The sequence below is a fragment of the Carcharodon carcharias genome, chromosome 6, assembly GCF_017639515.1.
Source record: "Carcharodon carcharias isolate sCarCar2 chromosome 6, sCarCar2.pri, whole genome shotgun sequence".
Lineage (NCBI taxonomy): Eukaryota > Metazoa > Chordata > Chondrichthyes > Lamniformes > Lamnidae > Carcharodon > Carcharodon carcharias.
The window spans coordinates 87,701,159-87,721,788 of record NC_054472.1 but is presented as its reverse complement, the minus strand read 5'-3'; the positions used below and the strand labels follow the sequence as shown (position 1 = coordinate 87,721,788).

At 39.6% G+C, this 20,630-nt stretch overlaps 1 protein-coding gene across 4 annotated transcripts in view; it reads right to left on the bottom strand.

The window, feature by feature from the left end:
- Positions 1-14,237, bottom strand: part of arfgef1 (ADP-ribosylation factor guanine nucleotide-exchange factor 1 (brefeldin A-inhibited)) — a 312,411-nt gene extending 298,174 nt beyond the window's left edge. For all 4 annotated transcript variants that reach the window (XM_041189760.1, XM_041189763.1, XM_041189762.1 and 1 more), the window contains exon 1: positions 13,822-14,237. In XM_041189760.1, the coding sequence (XP_041045694.1) occupies positions 13,822-13,945 (124 nt within the window). In that variant the 5' untranslated portion in view covers positions 13,946-14,237. The remainder of the gene's footprint in view (positions 1-13,821) is intronic.
- Between the last annotated feature and the right edge of the window lie 6,393 nt (positions 14,238-20,630).

The window sequence follows — 20,630 nt, the reverse complement described above, 5'->3', positions numbered from 1 at the left end:
AATTTCTACAATTAACTCAGAATGTTACAGTGCAAATGACAAGAGCCCTGGGAATAGATCACCAGCTAACATTAATAGTTAGAGAATTGACTAACAAAATAAAATATTCTGAATAAAAACGGATACAGAAGAGAGAAAAATAAAAAATTCTTAAATCCTGCAGCCAGCATCAAAATATGGGAACTTTTATTTAGGTACCACCTGCTATTAAGAATATGGTCCAAGATATTTTGCTGCAGAAGCATTTGGCAGCATGCAGACAGTAGGGTAAAAGCTATGGAAGGTGACCAAAGTTTCAGCATAAGATGCAGGATTTGAGGAGGCATTTTAAAATCGGGAGAGTTGGTGAGAAGATTTAGATAGATTTCCACAATGTGATTGAAGACTGCCACCATCAACAGAATGGAAGTAAAAGGATACTCATTAGGCCAGAGACTGAACAGCAATTGGAGCGTGCAGCAACATGGGACTGGAGAAGGTTGCAGAAGAAGGACAAGACATTGCATCTTTAGTCCAACCAAATGCTATCTACTAGAACTCAATACCTGAGAATAAGCTCTGCAGTAAACATCTTAGCAGGAACAGAATATAAACTCTTTAACATCATGCAATATATTTTAATATATCAACGATAGAGGTCTTTTGAATAAGCCTAATTCCAACTTCAAAAATTCAATTTTTCTTTTCTAATGTTTCCTTTGCCAATATATGGAACAAGCTTTCCCATAATTGAAGCTGAAACGCAATGAGATTTTGAATGGATAAAATTATTACTGCACTAGCAACAGAGCTCATGAATTCTAATCATGGCAAGTTATGAAATTGAATTTAACAACTATGGTAACTCATTGTCAAACTAAAAAAAAATCAAAACTGTTGGATTGTTGTAAAAACCCACTGGTTCACTAACCTATGCAGAGCGTGCATCTACCATGTGACTTTAGCCACAGGATGTGGTTAACGCTTGATACCCTGTCAAGTAATTGAGTAGTAAAACAAAATTGCTAAACCGCCACCGGACAACTAGGAAAAGACAATAAATTCTACGACATCAGCGTTGTTCAAATCCTTTGAACAAATAGAATTAAGAAAACTTTAAACAACGGGCAAAGATTTCAACAAAATACATGGGATTCACTACTTGCTTAGCATAAAACAGGAAAGAAATGCGTAAAAGGTGAAATTCCAAAAAAATACTTGCACATTAAAAATCAGCTAAAATAATCAAAGCCGAAAGAAAACAGATAAAACAGATAATAGCACAAGGCATACCCAATGGAAAAATACAAATAAAATACTTTCTTAGTCAATTTATAAATTACACCAGTCAACCCTGATGTCACAATTTTAAATACAGATACCCAAAGAAAAGAAATTTCAAATGCTTCCAGATTTTAATCCACACTGAAAATCTGTACATTTTAAGACGATATTGTCAAGAATGATTAGACAGCATTTTTGATGCATAAGAGATACATAACCATTACTATGTGTCACAAATTACCCAATACATAATAACCTGCAAAATATATTGTTTCCCATGCATAACAAAATATAATCAAACTCTTACACTGGTTTAAACAATAGTGTGTGATGTATTTGTAAGATTAGTACACCAAATTTCAGCCAATAAAAACCAGAAAATAATTTGTTACAACAAATTCATGGAACAACTATAATTTTAGATTTGTAATAACTATTGCAAAAGCAATAAATTGGACTTTCACTGGCAGTTTTCATTATATTGCTTGACTTTGTGTTATTTTTCAATGTGCTACTCTGTGGAAGGAATTCCTTATCAAACAAAAATGAGAAAATACCATGGGACATGTCTGAACTATCCATATTTCAGCCAACATGGATTATAACAAGGTAAAGAAACAACTGAAATACTAACATAAAGCTTGGTGCTTCCCTATTTTGGGCGGGGAAAGGGAGGAAAATGAACACCCCATACACCAAAGCAACATTAATGACTTTTAAGCAAACAATTTTCTAAATACACCTTCAATTTTTACTAAAACATATCATTGGTCATTTCATAACTAAAAGACACAGCATTTATTTACACAGGAGGGTAAATTAGTCAAGTGTGGTAAAAGGACATTTTAACAAACGTATTGCAATTGCAACAGCAAAGTAAGTAAAGCTCAAGTTCTATATTTTGCACGAAGAATTTGGTAATACACGAAAGATACCATAAACTGAAATGTTTCTTGTCTGGAACTAAAGATGTACTATGACAGGAAACAAACACATAAATACATAACGTATATACCTACTCGATGATACTCTGACATATGGATCTGAATACTATCAAACCCAATGTAGCTACTACATCTACAGCAAAAGCTTCCTGACATGTCCCATCACCTCAGATACTGAAGCAGTCCATATCAAAATGCAGCACACAATAAGTAACATTCACACCACACAAGTGTCAGGCAATGACCATCTCCAACAAGAGAGAATCCAACCATCGCTCCGTGATGTTCAATGGCATTACTATCACAGAATCCCCCACTATCAACATCCTGGGGGCTACCATTGACCAGAAACTTAACTAGACTAGCCATTAAAATACTGTGGCTACAAGACCAAGTCCGAGGCTAGGGATGTGCAATGAGTAACTCACCTCCTGACTCCCCAAAGTCTGTCCACCATCTACAAGACACAAGTCAGGAGTATGATGGAATACTCCACACTTGCCTGAATCAGTGCAGCTTCAACAACACTCAAGAAGCTTGACAGCATCCAGGACAAAGCAGCCCGCTTGATTGGCACCACTTCCACAAACATTCACTACCTCCACCAACGATGCACAGTAGCAGCAGTGTGTGCCATCCACAAGATGCACTGCAGGAATTCACCAAAGCTCCTTAGACAGCACCTTCCAAACCTACGACCACTACCATCTAGAAGGACAATCACAGCAGATAGATGAGAACACCACCACCTGGAAGTGCCCTTCCAAGTCATACACCATCCTGTCTTGGAAATATATCACCGTTCCTTCACTGTCGTTGGGTCAAAATCCTGTTACTTCCTAACAGCATTGTGCGTGTACCTACAGAACATGGACTGCAGTGGTTCAAGGTGGCAGCTCACCACCACCTTCTCAAGGGCAACTAGGAATGGGCAATAAATGCTGGCCTAGCCAGCGAAGCCTACATCCCATGAATATGAAAAAACTTAGCGTCTGTCTCATCCTCATCTATGTACTGCCGCTCAGTGACATCATCCACAAGCAGGGTTAAGTTTTCAAATGCATGCTAGTAACCACGTGCACACACGCACACTCAAATCAAACTGCCTCTCCAAGATGATCATGGATGAAACATAATTTCCTCCAACTTAACATCAAGACAGAGTCATTATTTTTAACCCCCACCATTAGCTCAGCTCCCTTGCCAATCACACTAGCCCTCCACTCAACCACTCAGTCGGGTGAACCTAACCATGCAAAACCTTAATGTTCTACTCAATCCAGGACTGAATTTCAAATTCAATAGCTTATCTATTGCCAAAACCACTAATTTCTACCTCTGCAACATTTCCCACCTCTGCTCCCAAAACCATAATCCATGCTTTGTCGAGTGTCTATTACTCAAATGCTTTCCTCACAGGTGCCCATCCTTCGTCTTCCAAAATCTTCAATTTGTCTGAAATACAACTATCCATATCCAGTTCTACACTAAGTGCTCATCAATCCCATTATAATCTAATTTACCCTGATGACCTGTCTCTCTATGTATTAAATTGAAAATTTTCATACTCATCATCAAAGCCTTACAATTAACCTTATTGTCATTTTTAGCTCAGCAGTAACACTTTTTCTTCAGAGTTAGCTCCAAAAGCTAGGCTAAGATTCTCGTGCAGCATCAACAAAGGTACTGTATTCCGTTAAAAGAACTTGATTTCTGGCCTTGCAGGTAGATGTAAAACCTTCCATGGCATGTTGCCCAGTGCCCTGTCCAACATTTATCGCTCAGCCAACAATAACCGCAGAGATAATGGATGCACTGCATGCCTTAGACTATAGAACAGTTCCCAAGGATTGGGAGGTCCCAAACATAACCCTGCTAATTTAAGAGGAGGAGAAGAGAAAACAGGCAACTGTAGACCAATTAGCTTAACAGCGGTAATAGGCATATTATTTTGGTAAAAGGTACTTAGGAAATCATAATATGATTAAGCAAAGTCAATACATTTATGGAAAAGAAATCATATTTCACAAATCTGGTAGCATATTTTATAAGAATGTGACTACCAGAATGGATAAGGCAGAACCAGTAGAAATAGAGCTTCATGGATTTTTATAAAGCATTTGATAAGGTGCCACTCACGGTGTTATTGCATAAAATTAGGACTCAAGAGATTGCAGGTAATGCATTAGCATGGATTGAGAGATGGATTTAGACTTGAATGTAGGAGGGTTGATCAGTAAGTTTTCGGATGACACGAGAATTGGTGGAGTGGTAAATAGTGAGGAGGATAGCCTTAGATTACAGGAGGATATAGATGAGCTGGTCAGATGGGCTGATCAGTGGCAAATGGAATTTAATCCAGATAAGCGTGAGGTGATGCACTTGGGCAGAATAAACAATGCACGGGAATTCACGCTAAATGGTAGGGCCCTGGGAAGTACCGATGATCAGAGGGGCCTAGGTGTGCATGTCCACCGGTCCCTTAAGTAGCGGGACAGGTAGATAAGGTGGTTAAGAAGGCATATGGGATACTTGCCTTTATTAGCCGAGGCACAGAATACAAAAGCAGAGAGGTTACGCTGGAACTGTATAAAATGCTGGTTAGGCCACAGATAGAGTACTGCGTGCAGTTCTGGAATCCACATTAAAGGAAGGATGTGATTGCACTAGAGAGAGAGTGCAGAGGAGATTTACCAGGATGTTGCCTGGGCTGGAGAGTTTTAGTTTTGGAGGAGAGATTGGATAGGCTGGGGCTATTTTCCTTGGAGCAGAGGAGATTGGGAGGGGACATGATTGAGGTGTATAAAATTATGAGGGGCATAGATAGGGTAGACAGGAAGGAATTTTTCCCCTTGGTGGAGGGATCAATAACCAGGGGCATAGATTTAGGGTGAGGGGCAGGAGGTTTAAAGGGGATGTGAGGAAGAATTTTTTCACCCAGAGGGTGGTGGGAATCTGGAACTCACTTCCTGAAAGGGTGGTAGAGACACAGACCTTCATAACATTTAAGAAGTATTTGGATGTGCACTTGCGATGCCATGCCATACAAGGCTATGAGCCTAGTGCTGGAAAATGGAATTAGAATAGTTAGGTACTTGTTTGACTGGCGCAGCCTCGATGAGCCAAAAGGCCTTTTTCTGTGCTGTGACTATGAGGATTGGTTAATGGATAGAAAACAGACAGTAGGAATATTCAGAAAATTTTCAGGTTGGCTGGCTGTAACTAACAGAATACTGCAATGTTCAATACTTAGGCCTTAGCTATTTACAATCTATATTAATGACTTAGATGAGGGGACTGAACATAATGTATCCAGGTTGACTGACGATACAAAGGGGCTGCAGATGGAATACAACATGGGGAAATGTGAAGCTATCCATTTTGATAGGAAAGGTCAAAAAGTGAGACTAGGAAACGTCTACATTCAGGAGGGACCTGGGTGTCCTTATATATGAATCATAGAGAGTTAACATCCAATTAAGAAAGCAAATGTTATGTTAGCTTTTATTATAAAGGGATTGAAATCGAAGAGTAAATAAGTCATTCTACAATTATGCACAAAGCAGTTGCCAAGTTTCCTTCCATTACAAAACTTTAAAAACACTTCACTAGCTGTAAAGCACTTTGGCACACCTTGAAATTATAAAAGGCACAAGTTATTTCTTTCTTCATCCATCCTCTGCAGTGTCCTCCAACTTCACATCCTCTCCTGTTCCTTTTATGAACCTTTCCTCCATTGACCCCCAACCTTGGAGGTCAAGCCAACAGCTACTTTGGTCCATTTCCCCAGAACTCTCTCCATCCACCCCACCAACCACTGCATCTTTCCACCTCACTTTCCCTTAAAAATCTTCCAAGAAACCCCATGTTTTATACCAAACATACAAATTACATTTATTCGGACCCTGAGGCCTGCTCTGCCATTCAATAACATCATGACTGATCTGCTTGTGGCCTCAACTCCACTTTTCTTTCTATCCCTTACACCCTTTGACTCCCTTGTCAATCAAAAATGTAACTCAGCCTTGAAAATATTCAATGACCTTACCTCTTCCACCCTGCGGAAGAGAACGGACCCTCAGAGAAAAAAAATTCTCATCTCTATCTTAAATGGGAGACCCTTTTTTTTAAAACTGTGTCTCCTAGTTCTATTCTCCCCCACAAAGGGAAAACATCCTTTCAGCATCCACCCTGCCAAATCCCCTCAGGATCTTATATGTTTCAATAAGATTGCCTCTCATTCTAAATTCAAACTTCTAAACTTGCTTACCTATTCTAACTTGTCACTCCATAACATGCTAATTGTTCCAGTACTATTTTCCACTTTTGAGGGGCCTTAAATTTTTTTTATGCTAAACATTGCTACAATAACAACTTTCATTTATTTACTAAGTGCTTGAGTATCCTAATTTACAAACAAAATGCCTTCAAGTATATCACACAGTTCAAACTATTGGAAGACATTCATTTTTTGATTAGACGAAATAATGTTTCATTCACACAATAAAAATTTAAATATAAATGACAAGTTCTCAATTACGCAATAACAATTTGGGGACAAAACAAAAGCTGGACTTAATACCTTTTATTCAATACCAGCTATTGCTTTTTTGCTATGAATGCACTTCATTTGGAAAATAAAATTAGCAGTCATTTAATGGTAAACAGAAATTAAAACTTGCAATACAGCTTATACCATCAAGAGTTAATAACTTAATTTGCCACAATTGAGCTAGACTAGAGTCACAGAAACACACTTTAATTTTTTGATGTGTTCTTGGGATGTAGACGGCCCTAGAAAAGCTGCATTTATTACCAATCCCTAGTAAACCGGAGTTTTCTTTGAACTCCTGTAGTAAATACAGAATGCAAATAACAGAAGCCAGGGTTAAAACTTAGGTGCATGCACACAAGATGGCATATGACTATAAGAAAATATAGGTAATGTTCCCCCTTTCCTGTTTAATGTCAGGAACTTATTTCCAGGGGAAGGAAGTGTGCCTGCTTTGAGTTCTTCAATAATAGTTGGTAAGAAGCAGTGTACCAGTGCAATCAAAGCAATTTACAATATAGATAGCACAGAAATAAAAAGAAATGAGAGGTGAGGTGAAGCATTTTTCAATATTCATAAATCTAAAAAGAGCCTTTACTAAGCTCCAAGTTATGTTCAGTCTTCCTTCAATATCTATATCAGTATGCTTCATAACACTACTGGCAAATCAAATTGCAGTAATTCTTGTTTTTTAATTATTGTTAATTGTCAATTCCAAGTGACAATATGTGTATAGCTTTTTCCCCCTGTGCAATCTGACCATAATCACAGAAGCCACCAATATCCATAGCTCAACAATAGACAAACTGCCAGACCTAAACACTATGTACTGCACTACTGTAGCTGATGATACAAACCTTGCAGGTTATATGCTCAGTGGGCATATAACCTGCAAGGAGGACACAAAGAGGCTGCAAAGAGATATAGACAAGTTAAGAGAATGGGCAACAAATGTGGCAAATGCAGTATAATGAGAAGTGTGAAGTTATTCATTTTGTGGTAAAGATAGAAAGGCAGAATATTTTTTAAAAGATGTGAAACTTTTAAATGTTGACGTTCAGACAGACTTGAGTGTACTTCTACAAGAACAAAAAGTTAGCATTCAAGTACAGCAAGCAATTAAGAAGGTGAATGGCATATTACAAGGAGTTGGAGTGCAAGAACAAGGAAATCTTCATACAGTTGTACAGGGCTTTGGACAGACCACACCTGACGTACTGTTTGCAGTTCAGGTCTTCACATCTAAGCAAGGATAGATTTACCTCGGAAGCAGCACAGCAAAGGTTCACTAGGCTATTTCCTGAAATGAAAAGCTCAGTTAATAAGGCCTATATGCTTTGGAGTTTAAAAAAATGAGAGGTGATTTCACTGAAGTATACAAGATTCTGAAGACGCTTGACAGGGTAGATACTGAGATATTATTTCCCCGGTTGGGGAATCTAGAACACAAGGCCACCATCTCAGGATAAGGTCAATCATTCAGGACCAAAATAAGGAGAAATTTCTTCTCTCAGAGGGTTGTGACTCATTGGAATTGTTGGCCCAGAGAGTTGGGGAAGCTCCCCTCCTTGAGTCTAAGACTGAGGCAGACAAATTTTTGGCCTCTCTGGGAATCAAAGAATTTGGGGAGCAGGCAGAAAAGTGCAACTGAGGCACATGGCTAGCCAAGATCGTACTGAATGGCATTTTATGACCTACTCCTGCTTCTCACGTTCCTGGATTCACTGGCCAAAAATTTCTGTTTTTCAATACTTTCTCAGGGAGCCATTAGTTATTTAAATATAAGTGTAAACAGTGTTCTATGCAGTGTTGTACATTCAAAAGTACAATGAAGTCTGATTTAAGGTCAACCCACCACCTTAAGTATTTACTCCCTCCACTGCCAGTGCACAGCAGCACAGTGTGTATCATCTAGAAGATACTCTGCAGCAACACACCAAGGTTCCTTCAACAATATCTTTCAACCAGAGACCTCTTCTACCAAGTAGAAAAAGGACAGCAGGCACATGGGAACACCACCACCTGCAAGTTACCCTCCAAGTGACACATCATCTGACCTGGAAATATAATTGCCGCTCCTTCAATGTGGCTGGGTTAAAATCCTGGAATTCCCTCCCTAACAGCACTGCGGGCAGCTCACCACCGCCTTCTCAAGGGCAACAAGGGATGAGCAATAAATGCTCACATTCCATGAATGAATTAAAAAAGGCATGGACTGTAAAGTTTCGAGAAGGCAGGTTACCACGACATTTGAGGGCAAATAGGGATGGGTAATAAACACTGGCCTTGCCAGAGACACCCATATCCCATGAAAGGTTATTAAAAACACATTCTTGCAAATTATACCTTCCATTATTTTCTGATAGGAATGGGTTAGTTATTTCTGACACAATTCATTAGTTAACAATAACTATTGACCACACATTCTCAAATGTTTATAATTGAATCCTGATCCTCAGTCCTTCTCCAATTTTTACAGACATAAATGAATTAGCTAGTTCTAAAAAAACAAGTTCATCTTCACTGATACAAATTACTAAATTATTCAAACATTTACAGTTTTATGACCAATGAAATAACATGATGACATGTGGAATTAAAAGTGCCTCAAATCATTATAAAATTCTTTCTACTTCAATATAAAGCAAGTGTGTTTAATAAACCCCATTGCAAAATGTAGTAGAAACTTCAACTTAAACATGCAGAAAGCTACAAAGATTCTTTTCACTTCCAATGAATGAGGAAGCATTTAACAGAATTAAAGCACAGTCATCTCCTAGATTAAGTACTTATCTTCACTTTAGTGCTTACACCACCAAAACAGATCAGCTTATGTATGAATATTAAATTAGCTTTTGTCTGTAGTATCTCTGGTCTTTTCAGGGGAGGATGGAGAGAGAGAACATACTGTACTCCTCTGCAGCATGCATTAAAACAAAAGCCTACCCGAATGATGCACCACCCTTTAAATATAAGCAAGACAAGTCAGGTTCTGCTCTTACATTTTTGCCACTATCTGCACCTTCTTTAGTCTCTACCACTATCATTAACACTCCCTTTGTCCTGTGGCCATGACATCTTTGTCAATGTCTCCTTAGTTCCCATCTATCCCTGGCCTTCTATATTGCTCCTCTTAGACAGCATAAAATCCATCATATTTCTACTTCTCTTTAGCTCTGAAGTCATTGTGACTCAAAACATTAACTCTATTTCTCTCTCCACAGATGCTGTCAGGCCAGCTGAGTTTTTCCAGCATTTATTGTTTTTATTTCAGGTTCATCTATCTTCATTCAATGTAAGGGTCATTTAAAAATATGGCCGACTTCCCCCAAAAGGCATTATGCAGCATTATCTTTTGTTCGTAACAAGTTCACAATACCTCTGATTAGAAAGTTGTGGGCTCCAGTCTCACTTCAAATCTTGAGCACAAACAAATTCTAGGCAGACACTCCAGTGCAGTACTGAGGGAGTGCTGAACTGTTCGAAGTGCCGTCTTTCAGATGAGACATTTAAAACAGAGGGCCCCTCTGCCCTCTCCAATGGACTTAAAGATCCAATCCCTACTTTATGAAGTAGAGCAGGTGGATGGCCTGCCCAATATTTATCTCAACCAATATCACAAAAACATTAAAATAAATGCAAAATACAGCAGATGCTGAAAATCTGAAAATGCTATCAAAACTCAGCTGATCTGGCAGCATCTGTGGAGGGAGAAACAGAGTTAATGTTTCAAGTCCATATGACTCTTCTCCAGTGCTGAAGAGAGATAGAATGTGATGGGTTTTATACTGTTGAAGAGAGGGTGTGGAGCAGGTGGAGCAAAATAGGTCAGAGGTAGGTGGGAGCCCTGCTATCTGATCTTTATGCCACTATTAGCACCTGCCTTAGTCTTTAACACTATTATCACTCCCTTTGTCTTGTGTCCATGACATCTTTGTCAAATCTCTCCTGAGCTCCCACCTATCCCTGACCTTCTCTGTTCCTCTTTTTGCTTCACCAGTATAAAACTCATCACATTTCCACCTCTCTCCATCTGTGAAGAAGTCATACGAACTCAAAATGTTAACTGTTTCTCTCTCTACAGATGCTGCCAGACTTGCTGAGCTTTTCCAGCATTTTCTGTTTTTAATCACAAAAACAATATCTAATCATTATCACATTGTGGAAGTTTAGTGAGTACAAATCAGCTCCTGCACTTCCTACATTTCAAGTACTTCATTGGCTGCAAAGTACTTTGGGACATCCTGAAGTCGTGAAAGGTGCTAGATAAATGCAATTTTTTTGTACAATATAATTTCAAGGTTTGTTACTTTGTAACTCACTATGAAGTGGTTGTAGTGGTGCTGTTAGCACGAATTTGAAAACAAAACGGAAGGGATTATTTTGTTGGAAATCCTATCAATCAATATATGGTGAAAAACCCTGGCAGTATTTTTTGCAGCATGTTGATAAATCGCTACAGTATCAAGAGCTATGTAAGTATTTTCCCTTTGTCTCTCACCTACTCTTACGGGTAAAATACAATCGTATGGCAATGATGCGGTTAACAGTTTTAGGTGAGATTTAAAAAGTCATGAATCTACGAAATCTAAACACCCGGATTAAAAGACAGAGAAACCAAATAATCCAGTAAACAGAGAAAGCGACATGGTTTTCATGAATTTTATTGCTACACCCGGAAGTAAAACATGAACCGATTAAAGCACACTATATTGTACCATTCCAACATCTCTCCATTTCAAAAGGGTTCATCAACTACAGAAAAAATATTCCCTTATCCACTTCTAACTGTTCATGATTTAAATACCGTTCTGACTCAATAAAATCCTCATTTAAAGATTAAATTTAAAAACGAACTTTGTATTGGATTTAGTTTACAGTCAATGATATACAACGGTCGAAATACGGTCCGAAATGCACGAAAGCGGATGCTGATGTTCTGACAAAACAATTTGGTGCAGAGTAGAGAAAAACATCCAAGAGACTTCGTCGCCACGACCAACCCAGCTATCGGTTACATGACAACCTGCTTAGCTCCAGCAATCCACGGGAAATCGTCCCTCCCAAACCCTACGCCCTCTCCAGAAGGAAAAAAAGCTATGCATTCGAACTGAGTTATCATGTGAGGGGAGGAGGCGCTTATAAATTAATAGAACGGCAAATAAATCGCTCCGGGTGGACAAGGCGAAACCACCCCTCATGCTTCCCATTTGACTGCAGCAGAATTCACAATACTATATTACTTTCCTGAGCTCCATAATCGGAATGCACAGAAATATTAAGACAAGAGAGAGCAATCACGCACCCGTGACCATATTAAATATATTGAACAGAGTAGATTTCAATTCTAAAGTGGATCATGAAATATAATTACTTTCAAAACCATCTGTTCTTGGTGCAATAAAAAATTCATTCGACAAATAGCGCAGTTTCTATTTTTAATCTGTTTATCACAGCCTCATGGAAACTAGTGTGTTGCAGGCTTAATGTTGATAGTGAGGCTGGATAAATAATGTTGTGGGAAGCTCTAGTCTCACCAATATCAGTGTACTCCCTGCTGCGCTTTTGCAGAAAAGGTGATAAAACAGTGAAGTTACAGCAAACTAAAACCTGAAATATTTGGAAAGCAATCGATACACCTAAACCAAACTGTGTCATGTTATAGGATGTTCTAGTGTTAGATGGAAAGGTTGATTAAATGAATAATTAATTTAGCTAAATGACATCTTAGTTTCCACACACACCAGACTTGGTCAGCATTTTGTTCAATTAATTTGTACATTTGATTTCAATTCTTCTTCAGCATCAAGCCAACCCAAACCAAACAACACAACTCTTCATTCTCTGCATTCAACATAGTATGCATTTTATGGTGTACAAACTAAGAAAGACCTTCCTTATCAGGTATTAACTGACTACATTCATCATTACTCCAAGATCTATCCTCACGGGCATTAGTCTAAAAAGGTTAACACATATATAAATATCTCAGTGCTCATAAATCCTCCACGTTCTGTGGCTCCCTCATTAAAGATTCCCAAATCCAGTGTTTCACAAAAATTAATTTAACAAAAATTAACATAACCAATCTAGCCTGCAAATGTGATCAGCAGCAACTTGAATTCAAACCGAATTCAACCTGAATGGAGAAGGAACGCAGAATGAGATGAATCACTCTGAATCCATGTGGGTGCACACTGAATAAATAACTTGAAAATGTCATGGATGAACATATAGTAGTACTCTGCTTCAAATGTGAACTGTACTCCTTAACATCAGCCTTACGTATTGCTTGCAGTAAATGACTCTCTGGTTACACATATACACCTTCAGTGAAACGCTAATCCCCTCTGATTAAATAAATCTATAACCTCATATATTGCCCATAGTTTACTATTATTCTACCGAAAAATAGTTCTTCTATTCTCATTTCATTATACAGTAAGTTGAGACATTCACCAGTTGATACTTCAATTTCTGGGTAATTAACACAAACCTTTATATGATAAATAACCTTTGTGAAGCAAAATTAGTTTTCTATTTGATATCTTGTCACCTGGTCCAGGCTCCATCTCCAAATCAATTGACAGTAACCGTCTTTCTCTTCATCCTCCCTACAACACATGTAGAGTAGGAAGGCATACGCTATCTATTATCGCACTGCCTATCGCACTTACTATGAGTCCTATCCCTATTATCATGCGCTTTCCTCTTATAAACAAAGCTTATAAGATACCCTTGCTTCCTTGTAATGTCATCTGGTCGGAATTCTGCCAATATCCTCCAATCAATTTTTTTTTGCTTTCAATGTTATAAATATACCTAAACGTCGGTGATGATTTTCTGCATTTATAAAGACAATACCTTGAAATTACTTTATGTAAAATGACTTGAGCCGTGCAGTTTTTGACACGTCTATTCATATAAGTATATGAAAATATCTTAGGACTTAAAGTATTTACATTGTCATTAGAAATGGCTTTGTTAACATCCGCAGTGTCTTTGTAAATTGAAACCTCCGCGCCGTGTGTCTATTATAAATATATAAAAGATGCCTCTCACCTAGTGCCACCTCACAGGCTTTGCGCAGCTGAGAGTGATGCGCCTTCTTCACCTCCTTATCGGCCAAAATCTTTTCAAGCGCCCGAGTGAGAAACATGTTCTTCGTCTTTTTCCCTTCATACATGACGTGCTGCCCACTCAAAGCGGCCCAAGGTTCTTTCTCTCCTGCTGGGTTTTCCGAATATGATTAATTTATTCTTCTCTCTCTCCTTTTACCCCTTAAGAACAGCAGCGAGCAGCAAAGGTGGGGGGAGGGCGAGGAGGAAACGAAGACGATGCCGGCGATTCGGACGGAGTTGTGAGCTGCTGACTCTATCTATAGAAATCACCAGGGTTCACGGTTCTAGCGGGGAGAGGGATTATTCCAGTGGCCGAGCTCCTCCATTAGCGAGCCTCTGCCGCCATGTTGGAAGGAAGCAGCGTCAGAGCCGAGCTGCAGCAGAGGGCGGGGCGCGAGGCGGCTCCGGGCTCCCGGGATCGCGCGCTCACTTCCTGATCCAGGAGCAGCGCACACACCGACACACACGTACAGTCAGTGCAAATGATGGCACTGCCCCTTACTTCCTGATGAACCTGCAACGCTACTTGTTTAATAACATATGTATAAGTATGTAAGAAAGAATCAAACATGAAGTTTACGAATGGAAACGCTCTTTCTGTTAAGTATCTGCTTTCAATTCGCCTATCTGCACCTACTAGTAGATTCTTTGTGGAAGGTTTTCGGTATCAGAAAGCTCAGTGAGAACAATACGACCCCAGAGCCATCATTTGTTAAGATCATAAATGTGATTTCATATTCATACAGTTCAAAGAGATGAAATGGATGAACATAAAATACTTTTCTTCAAGGAGTATTACGGAACTGAACCGGGATTTTTAGGAAAGGGAGATAGCACAGTCGCCATACGAATCTTTAAAACAGGGTAGGGTGTGGAAGAAATGAATTTGAAAGGTAAATTCAATTCAGCAGCAGATGAGGTAAGGCAGGGCGGGATAAGGCGATATTAGAGAGGTGAAAATAGGCGGTCTTAAGTGATGGCTTGGATAATGGCCGGAAGCTCATCTTTGTGTCAAATATGACACCAAGAAGCAAGAAATGGCACGGTTCTTAATAAATATACCTGGTTTCACGAAAGTGGGGAACAAAGCAGACATTGTACTAAGGAGTGTAAAATATTCAATGGGACATACATAGTGAGGAAGGAAATATTAAGGTGCTTAACATCCTTGAAAGTGGATAAATTACCAGGCTGGATGAAATGCATCATAGGTGGCTAAGAATTGCAGGGGAAAAAATAGCAGAGCTTCGGAGCATAATTTTCCAATACCCTCTGGCTACTGTATACAGTACCATTGTTTAAAAAGGGAGGAAGGGATAACCAAAGTATTTACAGGCCAGTCCACCTTGGTCGTGGACAAATTATTGAAAAAAATTCTGAGATACAGTATAAATTGTCATTTAGAAGTTTATGACTTAAGAACAATGGATTTGTTAAGGGAAAGTCGTGTCTGACTAACTTGAATTTTTTGAGGGGGTGATGAGGGTAACATATTTGATAGCATCAACATGGATATTAGCAATACCTTTCACAAAGTCCCACATGACAAACAGGTCAGAAATTTATAAATGTATGGAATCTAAGGGAAATTAGCAAATTAGACCCAAAATTGGCTCAGTGGCAAAAAGCAAAGCATAATGGTCCACGGGCGTTTGTGAATGGAAGATGGTTTTCAGTGGGACAGAGATAGACAGATTTTTAATCAGTAAGTGAATCAAGGGTTATGAGGAAAAGACAGGAAAGTGGAATTGAGGATTATCAGATCAGCCATGATTCCATTGAATGGCGGAGCAGATTTGATGGGCTGAATGGCCTACTTCTGCTCTTTTATTTTACGGTCTTATTGACTCAGTGCTGTGTCACTTGCTGTTCATGGTATATTTTAGTGATTTAGACTTAAGTGCAGCGGGCACAATTAAGAGGTCTTCAGATGATGCAAAATTTGGTAATGTAGAAGAAAGTTGTGGACTGCAGGTCAGGTGGGCAGAAAAGTGACAAATGGAATTCAATCTGGAAAAATGTGAGGAAATGCATTTGGGGAGGGTACACAAGGCAAGGGAACACACAATCAATGGGAAATGTAGAGGAACAGAGGAAGCTTGAAGTGCACATTAGCTTGTATATAGGATACTTTATTAGCTAATGCATAGTCAAAGAGCAGGGAGGTTATGCCAGAACTGTATAAAGCACTTGTTGGATGTTATGACCCAGCAGTCAGTAAAGCTGAGTTATTTAAAAATCCCAGAGGGAAACTTTAGACAACTGTCATAACCTAGATTTTTAAGTGGTATGTTTAAGATGCAACTCTAAATTCAGGAATCAGACCACCAGTTCTTGAGATCTTTTATATTAAACTAAATGAATCATTTTAATAATTTACACAAGTGAAATATATACACATGGCTACAAATTACTGCTATCATAACTTTTAACAAATTCCCAAACTAATCTTCATTAAGGCAACAGCAATCAATAGATTTTTTAAGCAGACACCCAAGCAAAGCATTTTCATCTTATAAATTCAAAATGAGGTTCCTTTCACTTTGGTTTCTTGCAGACACAGTGGTAGGCTTACAGTTGCTTTGATCTTACATTGACTCTACCCTGCACACACAAATCTGCTGCCTGTTATACCTAGCACAGTTCATTGAATGTAAATTCTCATTGTATCACCAGCCCCTTTGAACTCCACCTCTTCTAACAATAAAATCCCTTTCATAGTACCAATTTTATTAGTAATATAAACATATTGCTTGGTCTCTGCTAGCTAGGTGCCAGATTTCACTCCACTTCTTGAATGCTCTATTCAAAAAAAATGCAAGTACACTCTACCTCTCTTACATCTCAAAACTAGTACACATCAAAGCACCCAGACTAGCTGGTTTTAATCCAATTAAGACACACCCACAGACTAAACCTCTATTTTAAAAGAAAAATATTTTCCAATAATCCCTTAATAGCTTTGTGACATTGGACCACAACTAAAGTACTGTGTATAATTTTAGTCACTGCATTACAGTAAAGATGTGGTTGCAATTGAGAAGGTCCAGAGGAGATTTATGAGGATGTTGGCAGGAATGGAGAATTTATCTCTGGGGAAAGATTGGATAGAATGGAATTGCTTCCTTTGAAACAGAGGGGCTGAGGGAAGATAGGATTGAGGTGTATAAAATTATGAAGGGCCTAGATAGAGTGCATAGAAAGGACCTATTTCCATTAGCAGAGAGGTCAATAATTATGGAGCATAGATTTAAAGTAATTGTTGGAAGGATTAGAGGGGATTGAAGAGAGATTTTTCACCTAGAAGGTATTGCGGATCTGGAACTCTCTGCCTGAAAGGGTGCAAAAGGCAGAAATCCTCATCACATTTAAAGAATATTTCAATAAGGTCTTGAGGTGCCATAACCTACAGAGCTATGGACTGCTAGCTAGAAAGTGAGATGAGGCTGGATAATTCTTTTTCGGCTAGCATGAACACAATGGGCCGAGTAGCCTCCTTCTGTGCTGTAAGTTTTAAGAGTTTCTATGTTATGACATCAAGGTTGCGAATAGTCTAGCTCAGCCTCCTCAGAGTTGCCTTGGAGAAGGGTAGAATTGGTGGTTAGGAACAGAGTTTCTGACAGGGGTTGAAGGCATGGCTTCACTCTGCCCAATATTTAGTTGGAGGAAATGTCTGCTTATCTAATACTGGATGTTGAACGAGCAGTTTGACAACTTAGAAATATTGGAGGTGTCAAGAGAGGTGGTGATGATTTAGAGTTTTGTCAATATATGTATATATAGAAACTAATGAAAGGTCATCAACCTGAAACATTAACTCTGTTTCTCTCCACAGATGCTGCCTGCCCTGCTGAGTATTTCTAACTTTCTCGGGGGGTGGGGTTCAGGTTCCCAGTATCCGCAGTATTTTGCTTTTATATGGAATTAACACTGTGTTTTTAGATAATGTCACTGAGGGGCAGCATGTAAATGAGAAATAGAATAGATCATCAGGAGACACCAAAGATAATGGTGAAGGAAGAGAAGCCATTGCATTTGATTTTCTGGCTATGAATGAATGGATAAGAATGGAACCAGATAAGTGCAATCAAACTCAGCTGGATGATGGTGGAAAGCATTAGACAAAAATGGTGGGGTTAACCATGTCAAAGGCTGTGGACAGGTTGAGAAAGCAAGAGAGACAGCTTACCTTTGTCAACGACATATAGGATATCATTTGTGACTTTTATTAGTGTCATTTCAGATAGTTCGGAACCCTGATTGGTGGGATTCAAATATGGAGTTGTGGGGAAGATGGGCACATTTTGGGACACATTCAAGGACTTTGGAGAGGAAAGGGAGATTGGAGATGGGGTGGTAATTTGTAAGGACAGAGGAATCATAGAAATTAGGAGCAGGAGTAGGTCATTCGGCCCTTCGAGCCTGCTGTGCCATTCATTATGATCGTGGCTGATCCTCTGTCTCAACACCATGCTCCCATTCTCTCCTTCTGTGGTAGAGAATTCCACAGGTTCACCACCCTCTGAGTGAAGAACTTTCTCTTCATCTCAGTCCTAAATTGCCTACCCCGTATCTTGAGACTGTGGCCCCTTGTTCTAGACCCCCAGCCAGACGAAACATCATCCCCGCATCCGGTCTGTCCTTCCCTGTCAGAATTTTATACGTTTCAATGAGATCCCATCTCATTCTTCTAAACTTCAGTGAATGCAGGCCTAGTCAACCCAATCTCTCCTCATACGATAATCCTGCTACCCAAGGAATCAGTCTGGAGAACCTTCGCTGCACTCTCTCTATGGCAAGTATAGCCTTTCTTAGGTAAGGAGACCAAAACTGCACACACTACTCCAGTTGTGGTCTCACCATGGCCCTGTACGGCTGCAGTAAGATATCCTTGTTCCTGTACTCAAGTCCTCTTGCAATGAATGCCAACATACCATTTGCCTTCTTAACTGCTTGTTGCGCCTGCATGCTGGCTTTCAGTGATTGGTGTACAAGGATACCCAGGTCGCTTTGTACATCAACATTTCCCAATCTATCACCATTTAAATAATACTCTGCCATTCTGTTAATCCTACTGAAGTGGATAACTTCACACTTATCCACGTTATACTGCAACTGCCATGTATTTGCCTACTCCCTCAATATGTCTAAATCGCCTTGAAGCCTCTTAACACCTTCCTTACTGCTCACGTTCCCACCAAGTTTTGTGTCATCAGCAAACTTGGAAATTTTACGTTTGGTTCCCTTATCCAAATCATTGATATATATTGTGAATAGCTGTGGCCCAAGCACTGAAGCCTGCAGTACTGCAGTACCCCACAGGCTTATAGGTTATGGCATTTCAGGTGCATAATCCAAATTTTTTTAATAAGATGAGGATTTTTGCTTCAACCATCCTTTCAAGCATTGAGTTCCAGATCCACACCATGCCCAGGAAAAAAACTTTCTCCACAACTCCCCTCAAATCCTGACCATTATTTTAAATCTGTGCCCCCTGGTATTGACATCCCAGCTGAGAGAAATAGGTCCTTTCTATCCACTTTATCTAGGCCCCTCATAATTTTATACACCTCAATCGAATCTCCCCTCAGCCTCCTCTGTTCCAAAGGAAACAACCAAATCTTTTCTCCAAGCTAAAATTCTTCATTCCTGGCATATCCTCATAAATCATCTCTTTACCTGGGGGGAATGATGGGAGGATGGACCAGTGTGTCAGGGAGGAACGGTCCCTTTGTGGGTGGGGTGGAAAGTGAGCACAAGGGTCCTACCTCTGAGAATAGCTGGAGCTGAGGAAAATTCTCCAGTGGCATACTTTATGATTGTTCTCTATAGTATTAAATAACTTTAAGGCCTGAATCTTCTGGTCGGTATGCAGGGGCGGGCCCCGTATGCTGAAGCGTAAAATGACATGCGGTGATGTTGGGCGTGCATCCCGACATCACCGCACGTCATTCTGATCTTCAGTTCAGTGGGCGCGCACCGGAGTCGGCTGACCTTAAGGTTGGTGGGCAGGCGAAGAATCAAGGTGGCCTTCACATTTCTCATGAAACCTCATCCATGGATGGGATGAGGTTCCATGAAGGCATTATAAATGAAATAAAATTTTTTATTGAAATACATAAACACGTCCCAGCTCATGTGACACTGTTGCATGAGGGGACATGTTTGAGTAATTTTGTTTTCTTTTTCGCAATGCTTTTTTCTTAAATTAATCTCCTTGAGGCAGCAACGTGCCTCAGGGAGATTTCTGCGCCCTTTCACGCGCATGCGCACAGGTAGTGCTGAGCACTTCTGGGTGCGTGTCACGCTAGGTGGGCCTTAATTGGCCCACCCACGTAAAATAGCTGCACGCCCACGCGCACGTACCTGCTCCCGCCCAGCCCACCCGACGGGGAGAAAATTCTCCCCTAAGATATCATAGCATATAAGAGATTCTGGGGGGAAGGAGGAAATAAACTTGGGTGTATATCATATGTGGTTTTAAGCTATAGTGTTAACTTACTCATATTTGCTTTGTTCGATTTGTTCTATGTATTTAAAAAGAAGTGAAATCCTGAGGCGTACTTCTATTGATTAAAACAAGGTGTTCAGATTTCTATTTAAATGTTAATGGTCCCTAACCAGATTGTAACATTATGCCTCTGTCAATATAATGTTGTAGTAAATGCACAACTTCATCAATATATAGCCAGTATATAATTTTTAAGTCATAATTTTCTGCCACGCTCTCCCAGCCATTGTCACTTGCTG